The sequence below is a fragment of the Fragaria vesca genome, linkage group LG1 (genome assembly GCF_000184155.1).
Source record: "Fragaria vesca subsp. vesca linkage group LG1, FraVesHawaii_1.0, whole genome shotgun sequence".
NCBI lineage: Eukaryota > Viridiplantae > Streptophyta > Magnoliopsida > Rosales > Rosaceae > Fragaria > Fragaria vesca.
In genome coordinates, this window is record NC_020491.1 from 13,879,051 (window position 1) to 13,900,592 (window position 21,542).

Below are 21,542 nucleotides of genomic sequence, written 5' to 3' on the forward strand. Positions count from 1 at the left end.
ATTTTCTTTAAGATCGAGATGGCCAATTAGCTGGACAAAAGAAAACACAAAGTAAGATAGTATATTCCAAGTTTCTAAATATATTTTAATTTTAATATAGATGTGCTTTTTGGTAAATTTAATGTATTCTTAAAATATAATGTTAGGTGTATATATAAAAAATGGATGTGAATTTAACATTTAAAGGTGTGTATATAAAATTTTTCTTAACATCCTGATGCATTTAAATGACCAAAACAAAGCTTCCATTCTATTAGCTTCTTAAAAAAATTAAATAAATAAATTTCTTAAAAGGATAATTAAATAAAGTCACAATCAATTAGGAAAAAGTGGATATAAAAGAGAAGTTTAGAATCGTCAATTACTTTAAAAAGCACAGCTGTACAAGTCGGAACCGAGTTGGTAGATCCTTCAAATCTAAGAAATTTTAATAAATGACCAACTTTCAGCCTTCAAAATGACTTTTAACCAACGTTTGTGAAATGAATTTGGCTTTTTTATTTGTATTTATGTTGCTTGAATTTGCTTAGATGACTTCTAACCATTAGATTTAAGTACAATCTAAGATTACCATGTCATCCTTATGTCATCTTTACTCCATCTAATGGTTATAAGACATCCAAACAAATCCAAACAATTTAAATCTAAGCAGAGAATCTGGATCTTATGAAATAGTTAAATTTTAACCACTTTTAAGTGTCAAAAGACATAAATACCCCAAAATTTGAACTACAAAATTCTTTTCTCTTCCATCAGTGTTTATTATGACAATAGTAGGCTCCTTACAAGGTGAATAACAAATCGCAAATGGTTATAGTCCTGATAAAGCCCGTCAAGTTCTGCAGGTAAATTTATATCTTAACAAAAAAAAAATGCAAAACTAAGCTGATGTAAGTCATGTAACTCAACTGTGTAAACAGATAGAAGAATCCAGTCAATCATAAATTGTAGCTGACGTTAAATCCACATATGTTTCATATATAGGACCACCGGAACTCTTATATCACCGAAGAGGATTTCAGATTCATGTCGTCCAAAGGCTTGACTGCTGTGAGGATCCCAGTTGGATGGTGGATTGCATATGATCCAACACCTCCAAAGCCTTTTGTTGGAGGATCATTGCAAGCCTTGGACAATGCTTTCTCTTGGGCACAGTAAGTACTGTGTACTGGCAAATCATCAAACAATTAAAAAGCATAGCACACTAACACAAAATATAATAAAATGGTACAGATAAACCAGAGAGAAAAATGCTTCAAATAAGTTTCATAACTGTTCTACTCAAATATATGCAGAAAATATGGGTTGAAGGTGATTATAGATCTACATGCAGTTCAAGGTTCCCAAAATCGTATGGATCACAGTGCAACAAGAGATGGGTATCTGGAATTTGGAGATTCCAACATACAGGACACCGTGAAAGTTATTGATTTCCTAGCAGCAAGGTTTAATGCCTTTAAATTTTTCATATGCATTCTTACAACACACGCGCACAAACACACACACACACACACACACACACACACACACACACACAAACACACATGCTAAGGAAGCCTGATTGGAAACAACAAATGTGCAGATATGCTAAAAATCTAGCTCTCGCAGCAATTGAGTTGATAAATGAGCCTTGGGCACCACTTGTGACTCTGGACTTCCTAGAAAAGTATTACAAAGCTGGTTATGATGCAGTAAGGAAGTACACTTCAAGTGCCTATGTGATCCTATCAAATCGCTTGGGACCTGCCGATCCAAAGGAGCTTATATCCTTTGCCCAAGGCCTCAGTAAGGTAGTCATAGACGTGCATTACTACAGCATGTATTTGGACATGTTCAATGGCCTTAGTGTGCAACAAAACATTGATTTCATCTACCACCAACGAGGTTCTGATCTCGCTGCTGTGACCACTACAAATGGACCCCTGACGTTTGTTGGTAAGACATGATCAAAACAACCGTAGTTGTCAATCTATGACTATTTAGTTAGCTTTTTATAACAAACAATACAAAGGCCTGGTAAGCTACATTGGTTGAGAACTTGAGACTGAGATCCGTACTTTGTGTACTCTACAGGGGAATGGACTGCAGAATGGGCAATAAATGGAGCATCTATGCAAGACTACCAGAGATTCGCCAAAGCACAACTAGATGTCTACGGCCGTGCTAGTTTTGGATGGGCATACTGGTCTTATAAGTGTCAGTACAATCACTGGAGCCTCAAATGGATGATTGAGAATAACTATATAAAACTCAATTAGCAAGACTATGCATGATATGGAATAATTCTGATAAATCAGCCATCTTTGTACTCTATTAAATAAAACGAGGAAACTGGAATTGTGCTTTTATCTCTGGTGCTTGATGTGGTTTGAATTGCTAATAACCAAGCATCCTTATACTCAACCTAATAAATTTCTATCCTTATGGAGCAAACTTGTTTCTCTATTGGTATTATTGTTTTCAATTAATATTCTGGAAGAAACAGTCTTCCTGCAATTTTTATCAATTTTAGAGTGAAAACGAAAGAATGCTTCGAGTGTGAATAGAGTTGGTAGTATATTCATTCTAAACTACAATACTAAGTTTCAAGGTTGAATCCCCCATTTTTAGTGATATCTCATTCAAAGACTTCCATAAACATGCAAAATTAGAAGACAAAATGAGCACTTCAAGAAGAAAAAAAAAAAAACACAGAAATGAAATGACAGAGTTGCGCGCATGTTCCGAAATTTGAAATGTTGAGTGTACTCCAAGCACTTGCAGTTGCTGAGTGAAACTTTCTAAATGCATGATAATCATTTGGACGTTTGGTAGCTTAATTCATTTATTCTTTTTATGGTCGTGAGCAATATGGGAACTACCAAAGACTATATATCACAAAAAATGAATGTACAAATTGAAGAAAATTTGATTGGGGGAGATCAAGTGCATCATTGTAAAACAGGACTACAGGAGAAAAGTTGAACCTTACGTCTGATCCATTCAACTGAGAAGCAACTAGAAGTGTGTTGCCAACTTTGTTCTGTTTCTGCAAGACACCAAACTATGGTATTAGTCCATCATGTGATTCAGTCATTTTGTCGAACAGATGATGTGTACCTTCGTTGCACCAACCCACTTGTCCAGAAATATGCACTGCCAATTTGGAAACAAACGCATAAAAACAAAAATTAACTAATCCTTTATCTATAGATGAGTGTGATAAATCCACAGCGCGGTCTTTATGCACACGCTAGTATAATATGTGATCCATATAACACAATGAAGTTTTATTTACGCCTTTAAATTTGTTACATAGACCTCACCTATTTTATTGACCACCCTCCACTAATTCCATATTTTTACTTCGTAAAAATAAAGAAAAATAAAGACAAATTAAAGGTGTAACTAGAGTGGCTCTTCTCTCATACACATACCTTACGAACGACGCCCGTGGCCACCTGAGTTTGTAATTTTTGAACAACCCTAGCACATATGGTTGAGATGATCTTGTAGACAAATATTCAAACTCTCTTAAGAAACAACGATGACAAATTGGTCACACTGCACTAGCATCCAACTACTTCTCAACCGTTTTACCTAAAATATTATTTTCATATAGATGGCCCCAAAGTTAGAGTTCGATAACTTCAATGCCCTCTGAGCTAGAATCAATCTGGCAAAAAACACAGAGTTGATTGCATGCAAGTGTTAGCCTTTAGTGGGTAAGCAACAATCTTTGAACTTAAAACACCGTAATATCCAAAAAGTTCTAATCTTTAATCAAAATTTTAACTAAATATAACTTTTTTCTTATAAAAAAAACATTTTCAATACACAACGTGTATCTTTATATACATACACGGATGATTAGGATTAAAAAAAAATATAAAAATATAATAATCAAATATATGAATTGTTACGAACAGTTAAGATTACGTGATGTAAATACACGTCCTCTAAGAATTTTCAATAAAAAAAGATTGTTTTGACTCATTGACTATGTTATTGAATATATGACAGTGCAAATTGGTTCAACAGCAAACCCCCGACTTCACTTCTGTCTCTGCACTTTGATTTTGAAAACAATGTCAGCCACTTCAAGTTCCCTCTTCTCTCTCACTCCTGCTCAGCCTCTTGTTCAACCCAGTAAGCTCCTTCAATCCCCAGCCTCTCTTTCCTTCTCAGCCTCTCCTCTCCCCTCTATCAAATCCAATCGCCAATCCAATCTCATTGTGTGTTGTTCTTCTCAGGAAGATGCGTCCAAAGACACCCCCATTGAATTGAGTAAGCACATTCTTGAATCTTGACTTCAATTTCATTTCTTTTATCTGGTTTAGCAAATCATGCAGTCAGACTAATCTGATCTGGATCTTATCTCAGAATTCCCAGCTTTTCCTACAGTGATTGATATCAATCAGATACGTGAAATCTTGCCTCACAGGTGCGTGGTTTGGTTTTTGATGTGTTTTTGGTTGGTGGGTATTGGATGGTTTTAGTGATTGTTTCCAAAGTTTTGATCTTTATGGGTTCTGGGTTTTGGGTGTTTTGCAGGTTTCCATTTCTTTTGGTGGATAGAGTGATTGAGTACAACCCAGGTGTTTCAGCTGTTGCTATTAAGAATGTGACGATCAATGACAACTTTTTCCCTGGCCATTTCCCAGAGAGGCCTATTATGCCTGGTGTTCTCATGGTTGAGGTATTATTGCTTAATCTCATACTATGGTTTTGTGTTAAAATCTTAAATATTGTGTGTGGTTGTGCCTAACATCAAGAGTATTCAACGTAAAGCACATTGTCTTTTGGTAGGAAACAAGGCTATTGATAACTTAGAATTATAGAGCACAGAGGACAAATTTCATTGAAGGAAATCATACAACCTGTTACCATCATATGCATGCATTATTTATGGATAGTTAATGCCGCAAGTAGTAACTACTGCCACTTTATTTCTGTATTGCTTTGTAGATGTCACTGTGTTTCTGATATTTGATCATTGGCTGGTTGATATGGGTACATTGCTGTTGATTTCTAGCATTTGGATTTATTGGTGTGCTTTTGTTTTGGTGTTCTACTGTATCCAGTTTCTTATGAGCTAGCAGAAATTAATTTGGGAAAATGAAATAGAGATGTGTATTTGATGTGCTATGCTAATATGCCTATATACTGAAGAAAGGAAACTTAGAGAGTGGATTTATGTAAAGCCTGTCACCATATGCTATTTTCAAAAGATTGGCATGCTCTTGGCATATGCTATTTACTGAAGAAAGGAAACTTAGAGTGGTTTTATGTAAAGCCTGTCATCATATGCTATTTTCAAAAGATTGGCATGCTCTTGGCATTGCTTTTATGAATTTGATTCCATGAAGGGTGCTTTTGCCTAAGGTAGGTCTCACATCATTTGATTTCTCTTCTAATTGCAATATGATTGGATAAGATGGGCATCAAAGTATACTTGGTTCAATACCAACTGTACTTTTATTAGGTAAATTGATGGTGATTACTCATTTTTCTTAAGGGAAAATTCGTTTTGACTCTGAGATTGCTCTTGCATCAACATAGAGATATGATGTGTTTTTTCTTTTTCAATTTTTTGCCTCTTGACCTCTTCTTTAGACTCAAATGAGTGTCAGGGAAGAAGGATCCAGGACAATGTTTCTGTTTCAATCCTGATATACATGTTGAGATTGGTTTTATCTAAATAAAATTGGCACCAACTCTTTTGCAAAGGAGAGGAATTGGTAATATAACAGTGTTCATGGTACCTAATTCAACAAACCATATGGGTTCCTGGTAGGTCAGGGAAATGCATTTGTTGTTCCCGGTTCTCTGTTACACTAGAGATCATTTAAAAACCATATTGAACAAAGTGTATGAAGTCCTTCGTAGGTTAGGAAAATGCTTATTGATTAGGGAGTTAGAAGCCACACAAATAGCGAGAGATAGAGAACCACCCACCTGCTATCAAGTGAGAAACTGCCTTGAGTAGAACTGTTTCATGATCCTATCAAATAAGCGATATTGTATCAAGAGTTGTTTGATTTTTGTAGGAACTTGTATACTCTTTGGATCCACTAGTTTACTTGCCCTATATTTTGTGAAGTCCATACTCGTATGGGACTATTTGGGGGGTGCATGTGTATATATACCCTGCAAATTCTGATGAGAGGGCATCTAATGAAGTTCATATTGTGTGCTTAAAATAAGAAGATTTGTGTACCTAGCACGAGTTGAATGGATTTACTAACATGCTGAGATTAGTTGGTTTACCATTTTGGTCGTGTTTGAAGGTGGGTCTTTAATTCTAAGGTGGAGGGTTTATTTTAGTTTCGTGTGTTTTGTGAATTGTGATTTATGAATCATTTACTTCACCACATTCATAATCTTGTTTCACAAATGTAATACATGATCTTGAGCAGCATGATACATATCAGTGCATGAGCAAAACATATTTGAGAGAAGGAACCGTTTCCATTTTAAACATATACCTCTTTGTCTTTGGACCTGGCTCTCGGCTCATGTCCATACTTCATATTCTAGCAACCAAAAGAATTCCCATATGTTTTTTGTTTGTATTTTTTTGGAAACATTGCCAGGGTTAAGAATGTGCATAGATGACACTGTAATCTCTATATGCATTTGAGAAAAAAGAAGAAGTTGGTTTTCAGTCTATAATAAATGTAATGTTTGGGCCTTGGTAAATGGATGCAATGGGTCCAACTTAATAATGATTTGAATGACAAAAATCTATTTGCGGCATTCCATTTTGAGTACGATGAGATGGAGCTGGGAGTGGGACTATGTGTATTTTGTTGGATTCCTTTGATGTACATCCCTTCCTATGATGAAGAAAAATAAAGAAAAACAGTATCACCAATATGTATGTTATCTCTTTCCTATTTCAAACTTTTTGGTTTCGATTATATTTGAAAGGGATATTCTGTCTATTTTATCTCCTCAAAGACTTTCTGATGATGAAATTTTTATTTCGAAGAGTTTTCAACTGCTACTGGTGCTTGCTGATCAAATCAAGCTCAATCCTCAGCATCCACTTTTTTGCATCATGCTTTTCATGATATATTAATAAAAGCTGCTTCTTTTAATACATTGATAAGTCAACCTCATTGTTTAGCTGTGTCAACTGTATATTCCTTTTTCTTTTTTTTTTAGTCCAAAAGCTATATGTTCCTTTCTGCAATGGTTACAAACATCTTCTGAACACCAAGCCATTTGCATAAACTCAGACAACTGTTGTCGTAATTCTTTTAGCTTCTTTGCTGTGTTATTTAGGGGACACTTCTTCATAAGTTTTATCTGTGGTATTCTATTTTTTTTTCCTTTTAACTGATTAAGTAGTTAAATACGTGAATATCTTTGGAAAATGTCAAAGATGGAACAAAGTTGAGATGGGATCAAACTATAAAAACTGTTAAAATATAATTTATTGCTATTTTATAAATCAGTCTATGTATATCCTTTTCTCCTTCTCTCACATATTTTTCTCCATCCTCTCATTCTTCCTTCTCTACCCTTGATTGAAAATGATTACAATGTGTAACCAAGCAAGCGCTTAGTTTTAATTTATAGGATAATCATCAAGTCATTTCATATGTTCCTATACCTCTTTCTGCCTCATGTTTGCATGGATTGTGGTGCACATGCACTTTAGTGAGTGCTGATGAAAGTGGTTTTTTGGGTCCAGGCAATGGCTCAAGTGGGAGGCATAGTTATGCTGCAACCTGAAGTGGGAGGCTCTCGTGATAATTTCTTCTTTGCAGGAATTGATAAAGTGAGGTTTAGGAAGCCTGTGGTTGCAGGAGACACTTTGGTCATGAGAATGACCCTAACTAAGTTTCAAAAACGATTTGGACTAGCGAAGATGGATGGAAAGGCATATGTTGGAGGTGAGGTGGTTTGTGAAGGCGAGTTCTTGATGGTAAGTGGGAGTGGGACTGCTTGATGTGTATGTTCTTTCGAACATTCAACTTCGTACTTCTGTATTCTGTTTTCTCTTTTGTTTCCTTCTTGTTTATCATTTTTGGACTTCCTGTGGAGTAAACCAACGAGGATCTCAATAAAGACATTATGGTAAGAGTTTTTCTGAACTCAGTTAATTGCCGCCATCTGATACTTACTTTGACATTTTTGTTTTCCCCAACAAATGCATATGGTTGAAAGTTGAAACCCATTTTCATTATAGGGTAGAATCATTAAGACAAGGCCTAAATATCTGGGGGATGTTTATGAATTAGGCTTCTTGTGACGTACAGATAGGTTGATGAATAAGGTAAATTGCATTTCTACATGGTCTTGCCATTTCTGCAACTGTAAAGCTTGAATGTAACTCTAATAAGTTGCACTGTTTCTAGCGAGAAGATTCGGCCTAAGTCTTCCGGAAGGGTATTCTTTGTTCCTAAATAGAAACAAAGCTAAGGTTGAGAGAGATGCAGTTCCCAAAAAAAAAAAGTACTGATAGAACTGATAGAAGTTAACTTTGACTTAGTAGTGGTGTTCTTAAAGTAAGTTGCCTTATTAAATCCCACAGCTTTCAATTCTATATATGTTAAATCTTCAGTTGTTATTTAGCCTCGGATTTTCCAGAAGAGTAGCTTTTATAATCTTGTTTAGCCTAAACAGTAGCTTTTATAATTCTTTTTTTTTTTTTTTTTTTTTTTTGGATAATAGTAGCTTTTGTAATCTTGTTTAGCCCAAAGTAGCATACTTGAATCTTACAAGTAACAACTTCCTTGCAAACCAAAACTTCATATCAACTGTAAGTTTGATTAGCATCGTCAATCTCATATATGGTTGTAAGGTTTACTGGTTGTGTATGGAACTTTAGCTTTTGTCTGGGAGGGGAAGGGGGCCTTCTTGAGCACCCAATGATGTACCTGATGAGTGCACGTAACTTTATTTTCCACATAGTATCTAATCAGTGGACTCAAATGTTATCAGAGTGTTTTGAGTCCTTTTTGAATCCATCATAGCCCCCCATGCCCATCTCTTCTTTTTAAGTTGGTAGGAAACATCAATTATTACTAGTGAATATAATGGAATATCTTGTTCCACAACCCAGATTTTGAATCTAGAGCATTTTGTGGTTGTGTGGGCAATGCATACCCTCTCAATGGGTTTTTGGATTCACTGCTGATCAGGTGTAGGAAACTATTCTCTTTTTGTGTAGACATGATATGTGTTCTCAGCACTAAAGGGAAAAAAGGTTTGGCACCCATGTTTGGTGACACTCTAATTGCTTTTGCCTTTTGGGAAGACATCCCCCCTTCTATCTTTCTTGAAGATTCTCTTGCAAAATCAATTCAAGAAATGAAAACCATAAAGGAAGTTTTACCTAAACTACATAAGAAAGGCAGTAGTTTTCACTACTTTAGCACAAAGATTGAAACCAGAAATTGCTGGTCTATTGAAAGAACGATTTTTCCTACCATTTTGAAGTGCATGATGTTGAATGACTATGGCTGGTTTGGGGACTTGTTGATTTGGTCTTTAGTTGCCCCCAATTCCATAGCTTTCGATGCATTCAGTGAGAATGTTAAGCAACATGATAGAATTTTCCCGAAATTATCAGACAACTTTGGTCGAGTTTTACTACTTATTCTCAGTTTGCTTACATTTATGTATATGTTCATGGTAATCAGTCAATTCGCATGTCATTGATTTAGTATTATCCTTTAGTTATTATTCCATAGCATTTGCTTCCAAAGGATTGTGTACCGTAAGGTACTTCCTTTGGCTTGCAGAAATTAGTTTAGCACGGCAGAAATGGTGGTCTTTTCGGTTATGTTATTCCTCTAATCTTTTTTGTAGTTGAGTTACATTATCATTTCGGTCGATATAATCTATTAAATGAATAAGTTTATACTCTAAATCGGAAGAAGAAAGTTTGGTATTGACAATCAGATTTGTAATGAGAATTGAAAACGATAGTATGCGAGTTAAGCATGAATTATAATGAAACAGAAGGTTGAAAGTGATATCCAGCACATAAATTTTGATTCCAATTGTCCCTTATCTTAGTATTGTCACAATAATCATTTCAGTACATAAATCAATAATTTGCCTTGCTGAAAACAATGGCCTTGAATTCTTACCAAGACCAAAATCCAGACAAAACTGATTCGAAGACTGATTCATTCCTTTTCTTCTAGATGATCAAATTTTCGGTTAGTAACGATCGTTACAAACAAATCTACCTAGTCATTGAAACTTGATTTACCTCGATGAAAAATTATGTAATTATCACATTGCTCATCTAAGCACATAACGGAGAGTTTGTATTAAAATAAGGAATTATGTGGGAACAAAGTATTTCTTATTAAGATGGAACATCCAATGTATACGGACTAAAATAATCATAATGATTGCATCGTGATGACAATCAAGTAGCTAAACCAATTTTAATTTATTGATGTTCCTTGTAAATGAGATTTAAAGAATCGACTGTTTTGAATTATAAAATTGTATTCAGTATGTGTACTGAACAAAATCAAACAATGCCAGACGTTTATGAAAATGAAAGAAATGCATACTCAAATCAAATGCATGGTTGGTGATGTATCTTGTCCACCCACCAGTGACACTTTGTTTAGGTTCGTTCAGCTCGTTCGTGATGATGTCTTGCTCAGTGTTTCTACGCACTCTACCTTTCAATAATTCAAGCGAAAAGGTATTACAACTGTTGCATGTAATAGAAAGTATCTTTCCGCTATTCTAAAGAAGAAAAACGAAAAAAAGTATCTTTCGTTTGTATAAAGAAACCATTGGTCCATCGGCCATATGTGTTCGAGTTTGTATAACTACTGGCTGCCACAGAATACATAAGACGGGGGCAATATAAGAAGGTCATAGTAAACCTTCTAAGTTAGCTAGATTCAGGGGTGGATTCAAGAATTGAAATTGGGTGGGACTTGAATTTTTCACTATAAAAAAAATAAAAAATAAAAAAAAACTCGACTGTTTGAGAGCAATTTATAGATTGAAAAGAAAGATACACATAAAATATAGGGAACATAATGAGCCTTCCTCCTTAAATGCATGTTTATACAAAACAAGATTCATAAAACTCTCTAGATGTAATACTAAATAAAATTAAACAAACATGTTGTTGCAATAAGAAATATATATATAAAACCTACCTCGACTAACTAAATCTAACACTACGAGAATTATTTTGAAAGAACGAAGAAGACGATAAGTCTCTTTGTTTTAGTAAATAGATGGGAAAATGACATCTCTTTCTTTTTGAGAGACACAAAAATAATTATGATGGTGGGATTTGGGTTGAAATTGGGTATTATATATATGTAGTATACTAGTATATGACTATATGGTAAGAGATGACTATGTATTTTTTTATCCCAACAAACTAGGGTGGGACTTGAATCCCAATGTGTGAACACCTAGATCCGCCTCTGGCTAGATCTCAAACACAAGATACATATAAAGTCAAGGTTTTGAGGGTTTTGAGGGGTGTCATAGCACCTCTTGGTCTGTGTTTAGCTCCGCCATTAGCTGAAGAAGACCGTAGCCAATCCACGTGACCTGCTTGACGAATGTCAGCGACGGAGACATCGTAAATTGGTCCGCGGGCATCGCGATAAGTTCAATGTCCTACTATAGGTGCCGCGACAACCTTTACCAAGTCCGAATAATTGTCGTCCACCAGATCTGCTAGTCTGCAATATTCGTACAAATCCTCGATGCGGAATATTATATGGTCCAAATATCTTTATTTATTCAAAAGGTATGGATTTTCTTGATTGACCCACTTTTATATCATATTTTCTCATCTTAACCGTTCACATTGTAGGTATATATGAGTAGATCATCTCTACAAATTTTCAGCCAAATTGATAATCGTTAAGGCATTCAAAGATGTGATTTAAAACTAAAAACACGAACGGTTCAGGTTGAACAGTTTCAATTCGTTCATTGATTTCATTCATTTTCGATACCTTAACGATCTCTAAATTAGCTGAAAATTTGTATAGATGATCTACTGATATATACCTACAATGTGAACGGTTAAGATAAGAAAATATGATCGAAAAATGGGTCAAATTAAGAAAATCTGTACCTTTTGAATAAATAAGGATGTTTGTATCTAAAAAGTTGATTTGTTGGGTAGAGGTTACAAGCACCATGATATATACATTTATGTTGTGTTTGGATGCGGGAAAATTAATTCCCTGGAATTTAATTGAAAGTAAATATTTCATAATTCCTAAAAGACAGTTCACTTGTTTGGCATTATCATATAGAGAATTTTAAATTTCAATGGAATTGAAAATGAAGGAATTCATTGATTAAATTCCTCACTTGAATTCCACCAAAAATAGGTGTCATTTACAAATTCATTTGCAGGATTCAATTTTTATTTCCAAAACAAGGCTTTTGAAAATTTTAATTTTTATATTTCTTTTAAACTTTCTTAATCAATCACACACTTCAAATCTCAAATATACATAACCAAACAATAGAAATTGCAACTAACAGAATTTCAATTGATACAGATCTAAATTCCATCATTTTAAAAATCGTTAAGAATTAAGAAAACTCTCATCCAAACACAACGTTACTGTCTAAAATATGGTCATTAATGAACATGCAGGAACAGAAGTAAAAAAAATCGCTACCTAATTTTATGAAAACAATATATTAGTTAGTAAACTAGAAACCAAGAAACTTCAAATGCTCATGCACATTACATGAGTTCTAAGTCTTGCATTTTCCCTTGGCACTAGGGCTAGCATTCTCACCAACACATGAGCAGCTGCATAACAGGGTAGGTACAAATACACAAAGTATCACATTTCTTTTTGTCACCTAGGTTGGCATTGTTCTTGCTATCTAAGGGTCTGCCAAGCCTTCTTCTTCAAAGAGATAAGCAATTCCTCAACAGTCTCAGTGACTCTCAACCAGTGGCGGATCCATAAATATTGGTCAGCTTGGGCACAATTATCACACAAAAAAAAAAAATCATGGATGGTAATCAAAATATATAAGTATTTAATTGAGACCTAAAACCTACCAAATATTAGAAGTTTAAGTTTTAATCATGGTACAAGAATACTTGTCGGAAAAAAAAATCATGTACAAGACTAAATATCATGAAAAGTAACTAATGGTAATTCCCAAAAAAAAAAAGTAACTAATGGGATAAGAAATTGTAAATATAGGAAGTGCATGTGTCCTTTTTTTTTTATTTGCAACTTGCCCCTTATAAACTAGAAAAATATTTAATCAACCTCTGTTGAAGAGGAGAAGCTGCCCAAGCTATTCATCTATGGTTGCCCACATAAGTTGAGGTTTGGCAATTGCCCAACCTTGCCTAAATGTGGATCCGCCACTGATCTCAACGATTCAGCTTGCAAAGGTAAGCAAGATTTTTTTTGATGAAAGGTGCAACCACGTCTTCTTCTATGTTTCTAAGAAGGGTACATTATTTCCAACATTGGCCTCTAAAAGAAACGAAATCAAGTCAAACTTAAGTACCGCCTCATGCTCGGTAAATGCTTAAGCCAACTTTACAAAGAGGAACAATGATAGCGCTGCTCATTAATCACCTCGTTCGAGTCTCTCAGTCGTCGGTCATATGTCTCTTCTTCTTTGCCATGGAAGAGGAAACACCACCAGAAAGGGCAACAATATTTCCTACCAAACTAGACCCCGCCTTGAGCTCAAAGCCTGGCTTCGGCGTGACCATCCCAAAACTCAAACCTCTAGCAACCAATAATGATTGAGCCTCCCCATACTTTATAATATGTAATAAAACCACACATAACTGATGAGTTCCAAAAGAGATTATCAATATACCCTGCAATACAGAAGTATAAGCAGGGGTCGTTTGCAACTAGGGAACTAAGGCTGGGGATTTTAGGCTAAGGAGAACAAATCGAAACTAAACAGAAGAAAAGATACAATGACAATTCTTGAGATCGAAGAAACAAATATGAAGATGCTAAAGCATTGAATCCATCACCTAGCTAATACTCTTACCCTCCTCTCTAGTTGATAGCAATTAAATTTCCTAGATTACATGCTAACGATTTCCATACATAAGCCTTATTGATCCTAGACATATGCCAAAGCTCGATCTTCTAACCAATAAATTCCAACTTATTGATCCCGTATAGAAATCAAGTAGCCAAACTATAATTTGCTTCACATTATATGATCAGGTTCAAGCAAACATGTTCAACACCATTAAGCACAAAAAAACTAGGGAATCATGCAAACAAGAATATTGACTATGATCAAGCAGTTGTATTCTTAATTCACAACTCTCTAATCACAAGATTGAATAATCTTTTAGAACCCTAGAAAACATCTACTCATTGATCAAGTCTCATGTGTTCCTACCAAATAACTCATAAACAAAACTTAGGTCCTATTGATCTCGAGTAAAGAATTTGAATAAAAGTTCTATTGAAATAGTGATAAAGAGTTTAACATAGCAATCCATGAATTCAAAAGCAAGCCAATTAACTAAGAGAATAAAATAGTCATACTAGGGGTTTCATCTCAACCCTAGCTAGAAGTTTAGAAAATCATAATAAAGAACATAGAATAGAAAAGAAGAGGAACTCGGTCTTCTGCTACATAATAAGCCGCCTCCTACATCTCAATTCCTCCCCCTTGCGTGACCTAGATTTGGTGGCTTTTATCTACTTCAAGTCCTTCTTGCTTGGGCCTTTTGAACTATCTTAGTCTAATACAGAATAACTATCTTCTCTCAAAATAAGACAAGGTTATTTTAGTCAATGCAAGAATAATCACCCACAAAAGTCAACCACATTCAAAAATTGATGGACTTTGACCTCACAAATTTAATATCGAAAAGATATGCGAAATTCGTCCAAATCTGCCTTCTTGACCTGGGTCCATTCAATTCATCATAACTTGCTCTACATGAATGCAAATCCAGTACTTCCGTAAAATTCCTCAGAAAACTGACATCCGTATCTTTCTAATGGTATATAGCTCGTTTCCTAATTCCTTGTAAAATTGTCAAAAGGTACAGTTTAATCCTCAAAGTTGACGCACAACAGAGACAATTTCTGGAAACTCGGGATAGAAAGCACCTTTGCAATTCTATGCTCGACTTTTAGCTAGCTCCAAATTCTTCTTTTCTCCAATTCGACCTACAAAACACAAAAACCAAGTAAATGACTAACAATTGATCGACTAGGCATAGAATCCTATATTTAAGGGTATAACAATATATGAAAATATCAATCTATCAATAACACATCTTCCCATCAGGTGCTGAGAGTTTAAATTCAGTTAGGTTCGGCGCCTTTGTTCAAGATAATCGAAATTTCAATAAACACAACCGTAGAGATGTCATAAGTAAACAAAATCTTCACCACACCATTCATATATCCAAATGATTGATCATAATCAATGAAACCAAGAAGGTTTCCAATCTTCCTAAAAGTATTTGGTTCTTCCTATAGTGGTGTAATCTTCGGGACAACCGCACACATGCGTACATACATATCACATGAGAGCCCCAGTCAAAGGAGTAACACCATAATAGATCTTCAAGCAAACCGGTGCACGATCAAAGCACCAAGCACCTCTACAAAAAACCTTCGATCTATCTTTCTAATTAATATTCAACAAAGAAGAGAAACAAATTGTTAAATGATGACAAGCGTGGCCCCGTGGATCATCCTTATATCGATATTTTCCCAACTTAACTACTATTGAAGTGTTGGGTTTTAATCACAAAAATCCTCAGTACAATTGGGTATGATTCAGCTACTTATAAGTTATATTTTATTTGTCACTTTTCTAATGTGGGATCTCTCCTCTCCAAACTCGCCTCTTCACGTGCAACCTAACTTTTCAATCTGCACGTGAATCTATGTCACCTTCCTAATGTGGGATCTCTTCTCTCGAACCGGAACCTTCACGTGCAACATAACTCAAGTTTGCATGTGTCTGTCAACCAATTGATCCAACCAACCCGGCCCACATCGGACATTACTTGGTGACAATCTAATCAGAATTCCTTCGATGGCAAGGCATGACACCCAAACTCGGGCCCATCTAAGACTGGGACGCAACTTAGAGAGAGACTTGTTCTGATACCATGTTAAACAACGACAAACGTGGCATGTGGATCATCCTTGTACCGATACTATCCCAACCTAACCACTTTTAAGATGTTGGGTTTTAATCACAAAATGTCTCGGTATAATTTGGTATTATCCACCCACTTATAAGTTATATTTTATTTGTCACTTTTCTGATTTGTGATCTTTCCTCTCCAACACAAATTTCCAGTCCACTCTTGAAGCTGGAAACTATGTTTCACCATCCAATGAAGTACGCTAAAAGTGAGATTCGAATATCGTCGGATCCACCGTACAACAAGTGTAGAATGTATTAGGACAAAAAGAATCAGAGGAGCGACACACTAACCCTCCCCTAATTTTTCCTAAGTCAGGAGCACGCTCGTCGTCAACCAAGAGAGTGACAAAAGTAGAGTACTTGATGAAGAAGGGAAAGAGATTTGGTGTAGATGTGACGACTACGGCTACGGTTTGATATGCCAGGTATGGTTTCTCTCGATGCTAGGATTTTATAGTGAGAGGGATTCTCTCTCTTTGGTTTGTTAGTTAATGTTCATGCTCCTATGTCACTCAGTGTACGTAGACTTGATAGAAAAACAAGTGGTTCTATTGTGTAACCGTGCATTGAATGAATAGTTCGGTGAGAACAATACTATAAACAAAGAAGTGAGCTAGATCCATTGGAAAAAGACCAATTGGAGATAACGGCCAACACGCCTGATACAACAGAGAGAGCGAGCGTCCCCTGTCCGACGGCGAGCCCTTCCATCGTCGTCAAACGGGTCTTTGTCTGCCTCGTGTCGGCATAGGCGGTACCAGGCTCCTCAATCGCTTTGGATTTGGGGATCTCCGGTGACGTTAGGAGAGGTAAGGAGATGGGGAATGTGACTGTTGGCGGATCTTCTCTCAACCCTTGCTGGGCTAGGTGGCAGAGTAGCTGGCTTACACAGACATGACAGCGGACAGACAGAGGTGAGATCAAGATGACTTGGTGGCACGAATCGAATCAAGCTTCGATCTTGGTTCGATCTGGATTGGTTCCATGATTTTTGATCGGGGCTTGAGCCCGACGTATGTCGTGGCCTCCTCGAGGAGCGATGTGGCCTACAGGCTCTGGAGATCAGTAGTCCGACTGAGGGGGTGTGGCGATGCAATGGTAAGGGAGGCAACGGCAGTAGCAGGGGATGATGGCGGCTGACAGCAAAGCAACCCTATTCTCCTAGGTTTGGAGCTTGGGCTTGGGCTCTATTTTTGGGCCTAGCCTGGGCCATTTTAATTTTAATTAATTTCAGTTTTGTTTTTAATTAAGTACGTCTTTTTTAGTTGGTTATTTTTTTGTGGTTTTATGTCGTTAATAAGCCCATCTACTATAGGGCGACGTGGGCTATGTACCCTTGCAAGTGCATGTTGAGTGTCATGACTGCTCTAGTGAGGCAGCGAGTTTCTTGTTTAGTCAAATGGTCGCATCCTCCTTACGGCATAATGAAATCTTCGCATAATGGGAAAACATATATACAGTCTTTTATGGCTCCATATAAGTTTTAGTTTTCCGTTATGTCGCCATGTTTTATGCAAAACAAATAGAGTCATTAATAATGCACTCTTTACTAATTTGTTTTTGCTTGAATGCATTACGGTAGAGTGAAATCTTCGTATAATGGGAAAGCATATATACATAGTCTTTTATGACTCCATATGAGTTTTAGCTTTCCGTTATGTCACCATGTTTTATGCAAAACAAATAGAGTTGTTAATAATGCACTATTTACTAATTTGTTCTTGCTTGAATGCATAAGTTGTGTTGGGTCTCATGATATTGGTTTTAGGTATTCTTACACTATGAGATTTAGGCTTTATGTCCCCCCCCCCCCCCTCATTTGTGAGGGTTGCCTTCTAGCCCTTAGATTAAAAAAAAAAAAAAAAAAAGAAGAAGTGAGCTAGAAATTCATTACACAAAGGATACAAGTTAGAGCTCGATTAGGTTTGGGTTTTATTAACAATTTGCGAGGTTAAACCAACAACCGAGCCAGTAAAATCATCAGCGTTAGCAACGTTGAGGGCTAGTTGGCAGATGTCTCGCTCTTATAACACTTACATTAATGATCCAATAATCGTGATCACATAAACAAACACTTTTAATTGAACCTTTTAATCGCGTATAACAAATGAAAGTAAATCAAGAAGTTAAACAAATTAATATAACAAAAAGGAAAAGAAAAGAGAGCGATTCATTTCTCATAATTCATATACCAATCTAGATAGATTAATGATCAAGAGCCGGCCATATACCCACTGATTATGTATTGTAGGAGTTAAAAAACATTCCAAATCTCACATATATACCTTCATACCTGAGACTAATCAATCTATTACTAATCTATTAATTGTTACCTTAATCAATTGAAACCTGACAGATAAGATACCCAGCTATAGAATCAAAAAAATAAAGAAACTACAAAAAAAAAAAAAAATGAAGAACAAAAAACAAAAGAGACAGGAACATTAAGTAAAATGCTAACGTGGAGTTTTGTTGGCACTCAGTGGTCGCAATCAACGGCCCTGATTCACTCTCCCCCTCCCCACCATCTCATTTATCTTCCTCCTCCCACCTTCCCATCTCACTCCCTTTCCTCTCTTCTCTCGTCTTCGAATTCACTCTCTCTTTCTCTCCCAAAACCAGAAGTTCTAGACCCTCTCTTAGAACTTAAATCATTAACATGTTGTTAGGGAAGCGTCCCCGCCCTCCGATTCGGAGAACGACAAGCATGACCGGGATAACCGTCGATCAGAGCAACGTGGAAGACCAGGAGCCGACTGAAAACCCTAGCATGATGATGGATGTACATGCACCATCGATGGTGGTGGTCCCTGATGGGCCTTTGAATCATCTTCATAGCCCTAGCAGCTTGGGGTACCATGAACAGCACCGTTTCTTGGCCATGTTGTCACCCAGAACCAACAGCAGCAACCACCGGAGAAACTCGGACTCCGACCTAGTCGAAACCGCTCACTTCCTCCGCACGTGCGGCCTCTGCAAACGGAGCTTGGCTTCCGGCCGCGACCTCTATATGTATAGGTATGGAAAGTTGATCTTGATTTCAGAAATGGTTTCTAATTTCTTTGTTTTCATGTTTTTCTGATTTGAGTTTCGGATCCTCTGCTGATGTACGTTTTTGGTGTTGGAAAATCGAAACAACTTTGTTTTGGACGTAAGCACGATAATAGTGATTTAGTACTGATGAAGATTAGCAGAGGATCGTGTTTCTTCTTGCGTCTGTTGCTAGCTAGCTGTTTTTTTTTAATTTTTGGATTTTTCTTCCTTTTTTCTGTTTTCTGATTTCATTGGTGCTGTCAGATTTGGACGCATGTACACCGCTGATCATATCCATATTTCAAGACTTCAAGTTATGGTTTCCCATATGTAAAAGCAAAACTATCTAAAAACAAAAAAAAAAAATACAATAATTTAGTATTTATTGATTGTTTTAGTATTTCATGACTTGCTAAGTGATCTTGCTCTCATTCTGAGTTTTTAAGATTCGACGTGGGATTCAGAAGTCAGTCCCAGAATTTTCAAATACCATGTGGGTTTGCATTATTATATTGCTACTGGTGATCGATAATATAACTAGCTAGTTTATAATTATTTCTGGGATTCGATTAATGAAAACGAAAATTAAATCTACTGCAGGGGAGACACAGCTTTTTGCAGCCTAGAATGCAGAGAGCAGCAGATGAAGCAAGACGAGAGAGTAGAGAAGTGTAAGGGGGTGTCCTCGAAGAAAGATGACCGCCATGCAACAACTCGATCGAGCTCCAAGGCCTCTGGTAAAGCCCAGACTGTGGCCGCAGCTTAACTAATCAAACCCAGAATCGAAGGACTGGAGGAGCAAAATAGTCGATCATATTATGTATTATAGATATGGCACTACTGCTGCAAACCCATCATTTTCGATCTTCAAGATTAATGAATTGCCCGGCCGGCCCCCATTGACGTTATTTACATAACAGTATATGTATGTACGCACGTACTGCCCTACACAGGTGATCCGTACCTGTTGCAGCTCTTGCTGTGGCACATATGTATGCAAGTATGGTTTTGTAAACTTAATCGCAAAAAAGGTCCGTGGGTGCATTTGTATTGTCGATGCAAATGGGGCATGGCCAAATCTAGCTCTAGTTGCAATGTTTTTGTTCCTATTTGTGGTGAACCCGATTAGCTTTCCTATCCTTGCTCTAATGAACCTGCAGTTAATTATGATCGAGTGTCCGTCGAAATCATATTGGCATGGTTTAGCTAACTAGTCTAGACCTGTCATTAATTAGCAGAAAATTAAAGTCTAACATACATGCACTCGTAGAGTAACAGATGGAGAGTAAGGGTTCTTTTGGTTATAGATATTAGAGGTTTGATTTTATCGACAGAAAAGGATCCGACTCGTTTAAAATAAGGATAATCGAATTTTTAGACCTATCTAGAAATGGGAATCATATATACATTTCCAATCACCATAGATAGCAGACCAAAGGATTAAACTGGACAATAATAACTCAAAAGTGTGGAGCAAGTAATTGAGTAGTCTGCGGGAAAGCTACATAGGATTGGGAGTTCTATATAATTTCAATCAAAAGCTAGATAGGTCAAGCATTATGAGTTTCTATATATTTTAGATTGTTACTATGATTAACTGGAAGGTCTTTGACCTGGCCTTGACAATGAAGTTGGGTTTTAAATTAATTTTCAACGAATTTCATTTTCAACAATTATTATTCGTTTCTTTGGTGACCAAATCACAGCTTTAAAGCCTTGGAGCTCTCCTCTTCCCCACATTCAATTATTACAAGATAATGTCTAACGCAACAGTTTGTCTTCCAGCCCAGAAAATGCCATCTTACGAAAATGAAACTATTTAATGTACATGGTCCTTGATCTCTATAATTTTCGGACCTTCGATTCTACGATTCGACTTCACATCCAGGCACCAGTTGTACACCATACATATAACACTGTTCACCGAAAATTCTTGTACACATCAAGGTGCGAGTAAACCAAGTAATTAATATGCAATTTCAGCTTATTATTTGATCCAGCCATACATGTGATACTATCACATATGTATACCAATGTCATTAACAAAATTAAAAGACTAATCTAAGTGTTTCGAACACAGGAAGTGAGAACCTAAAGTTGAATAAGATGTTCTTTTATTATAAGCACTTAATCTGACTGGATCCAAAATAAAAAAAAGGCCAAATGAAGGAATTGAGGTTTCGAGTCTTCATTCTATCTTCTCCAATTGTGTGACTTGCACATTGGTGGAGCAATTGTACATTGGTGTGTGGAATACGTACGGGTGCAAAATCATAGTGCTTAAGAGTGTGGACATCCACAAAGAAGTGCAAATATTTCTTTTAGAATATGTTAAATTGCATCGTTAACACACTATAACCTTACCCCAATAT

At 36.4% G+C, this 21,542-nt stretch overlaps 2 protein-coding genes and 1 pseudogene across 2 annotated transcripts; all 3 read left to right on the forward strand.

Moving 5' to 3' along the window:
* The window catches only part of LOC101308518, a 38,916-nt pseudogene extending 36,651 nt beyond the window's left edge, over positions 1–2,265 (forward strand).
* Positions 2,266–2,883: 618 nt separating this feature from the next.
* Positions 2,884–8,225, forward strand: LOC101308816 (3-hydroxyacyl-[acyl-carrier-protein] dehydratase FabZ-like). The gene is given in 6 exon segments (XM_004289278.1): positions 2,884–2,925; positions 4,075–4,159; positions 4,162–4,266; positions 4,363–4,423; positions 4,534–4,678; positions 7,682–8,225. Coding segments are annotated over 6 exon segments (696 nt in total). The 3' UTR covers positions 7,940–8,225.
* Positions 8,226–18,699: 10,474 nt separating this feature from the next.
* LOC101303450 lies at positions 18,700–20,337 on the forward strand. The gene is made up of 2 exons (XM_004288175.1): positions 18,700–19,155; positions 19,771–20,337. Exons 1-2 carry the CDS (start codon positions 18,797–18,799, stop codon positions 19,934–19,936), a joined length of 525 nt encoding a protein of 174 aa, XP_004288223.1. The 5' UTR covers positions 18,700–18,796; the 3' UTR covers positions 19,937–20,337.
* Positions 20,338–21,542: the final 1,205 nt, after the last annotated feature.

Excerpts from the sequence above, each read along its gene's own strand:
- LOC101303450 (XM_004288175.1), top strand. The coding sequence starts at position 18,797 with ATGTTGTTAGGGAAGCGTCCCCGCCCTCCGATTCGGAGAACGACAAGC. Across the intron at positions 19,156-19,770 it reads CGCGACCTCTATATGTATAG|GGGAGACACAGCTTTTTGCA; the intron begins GTATGGAAAGTT and ends AATCTACTGCAG.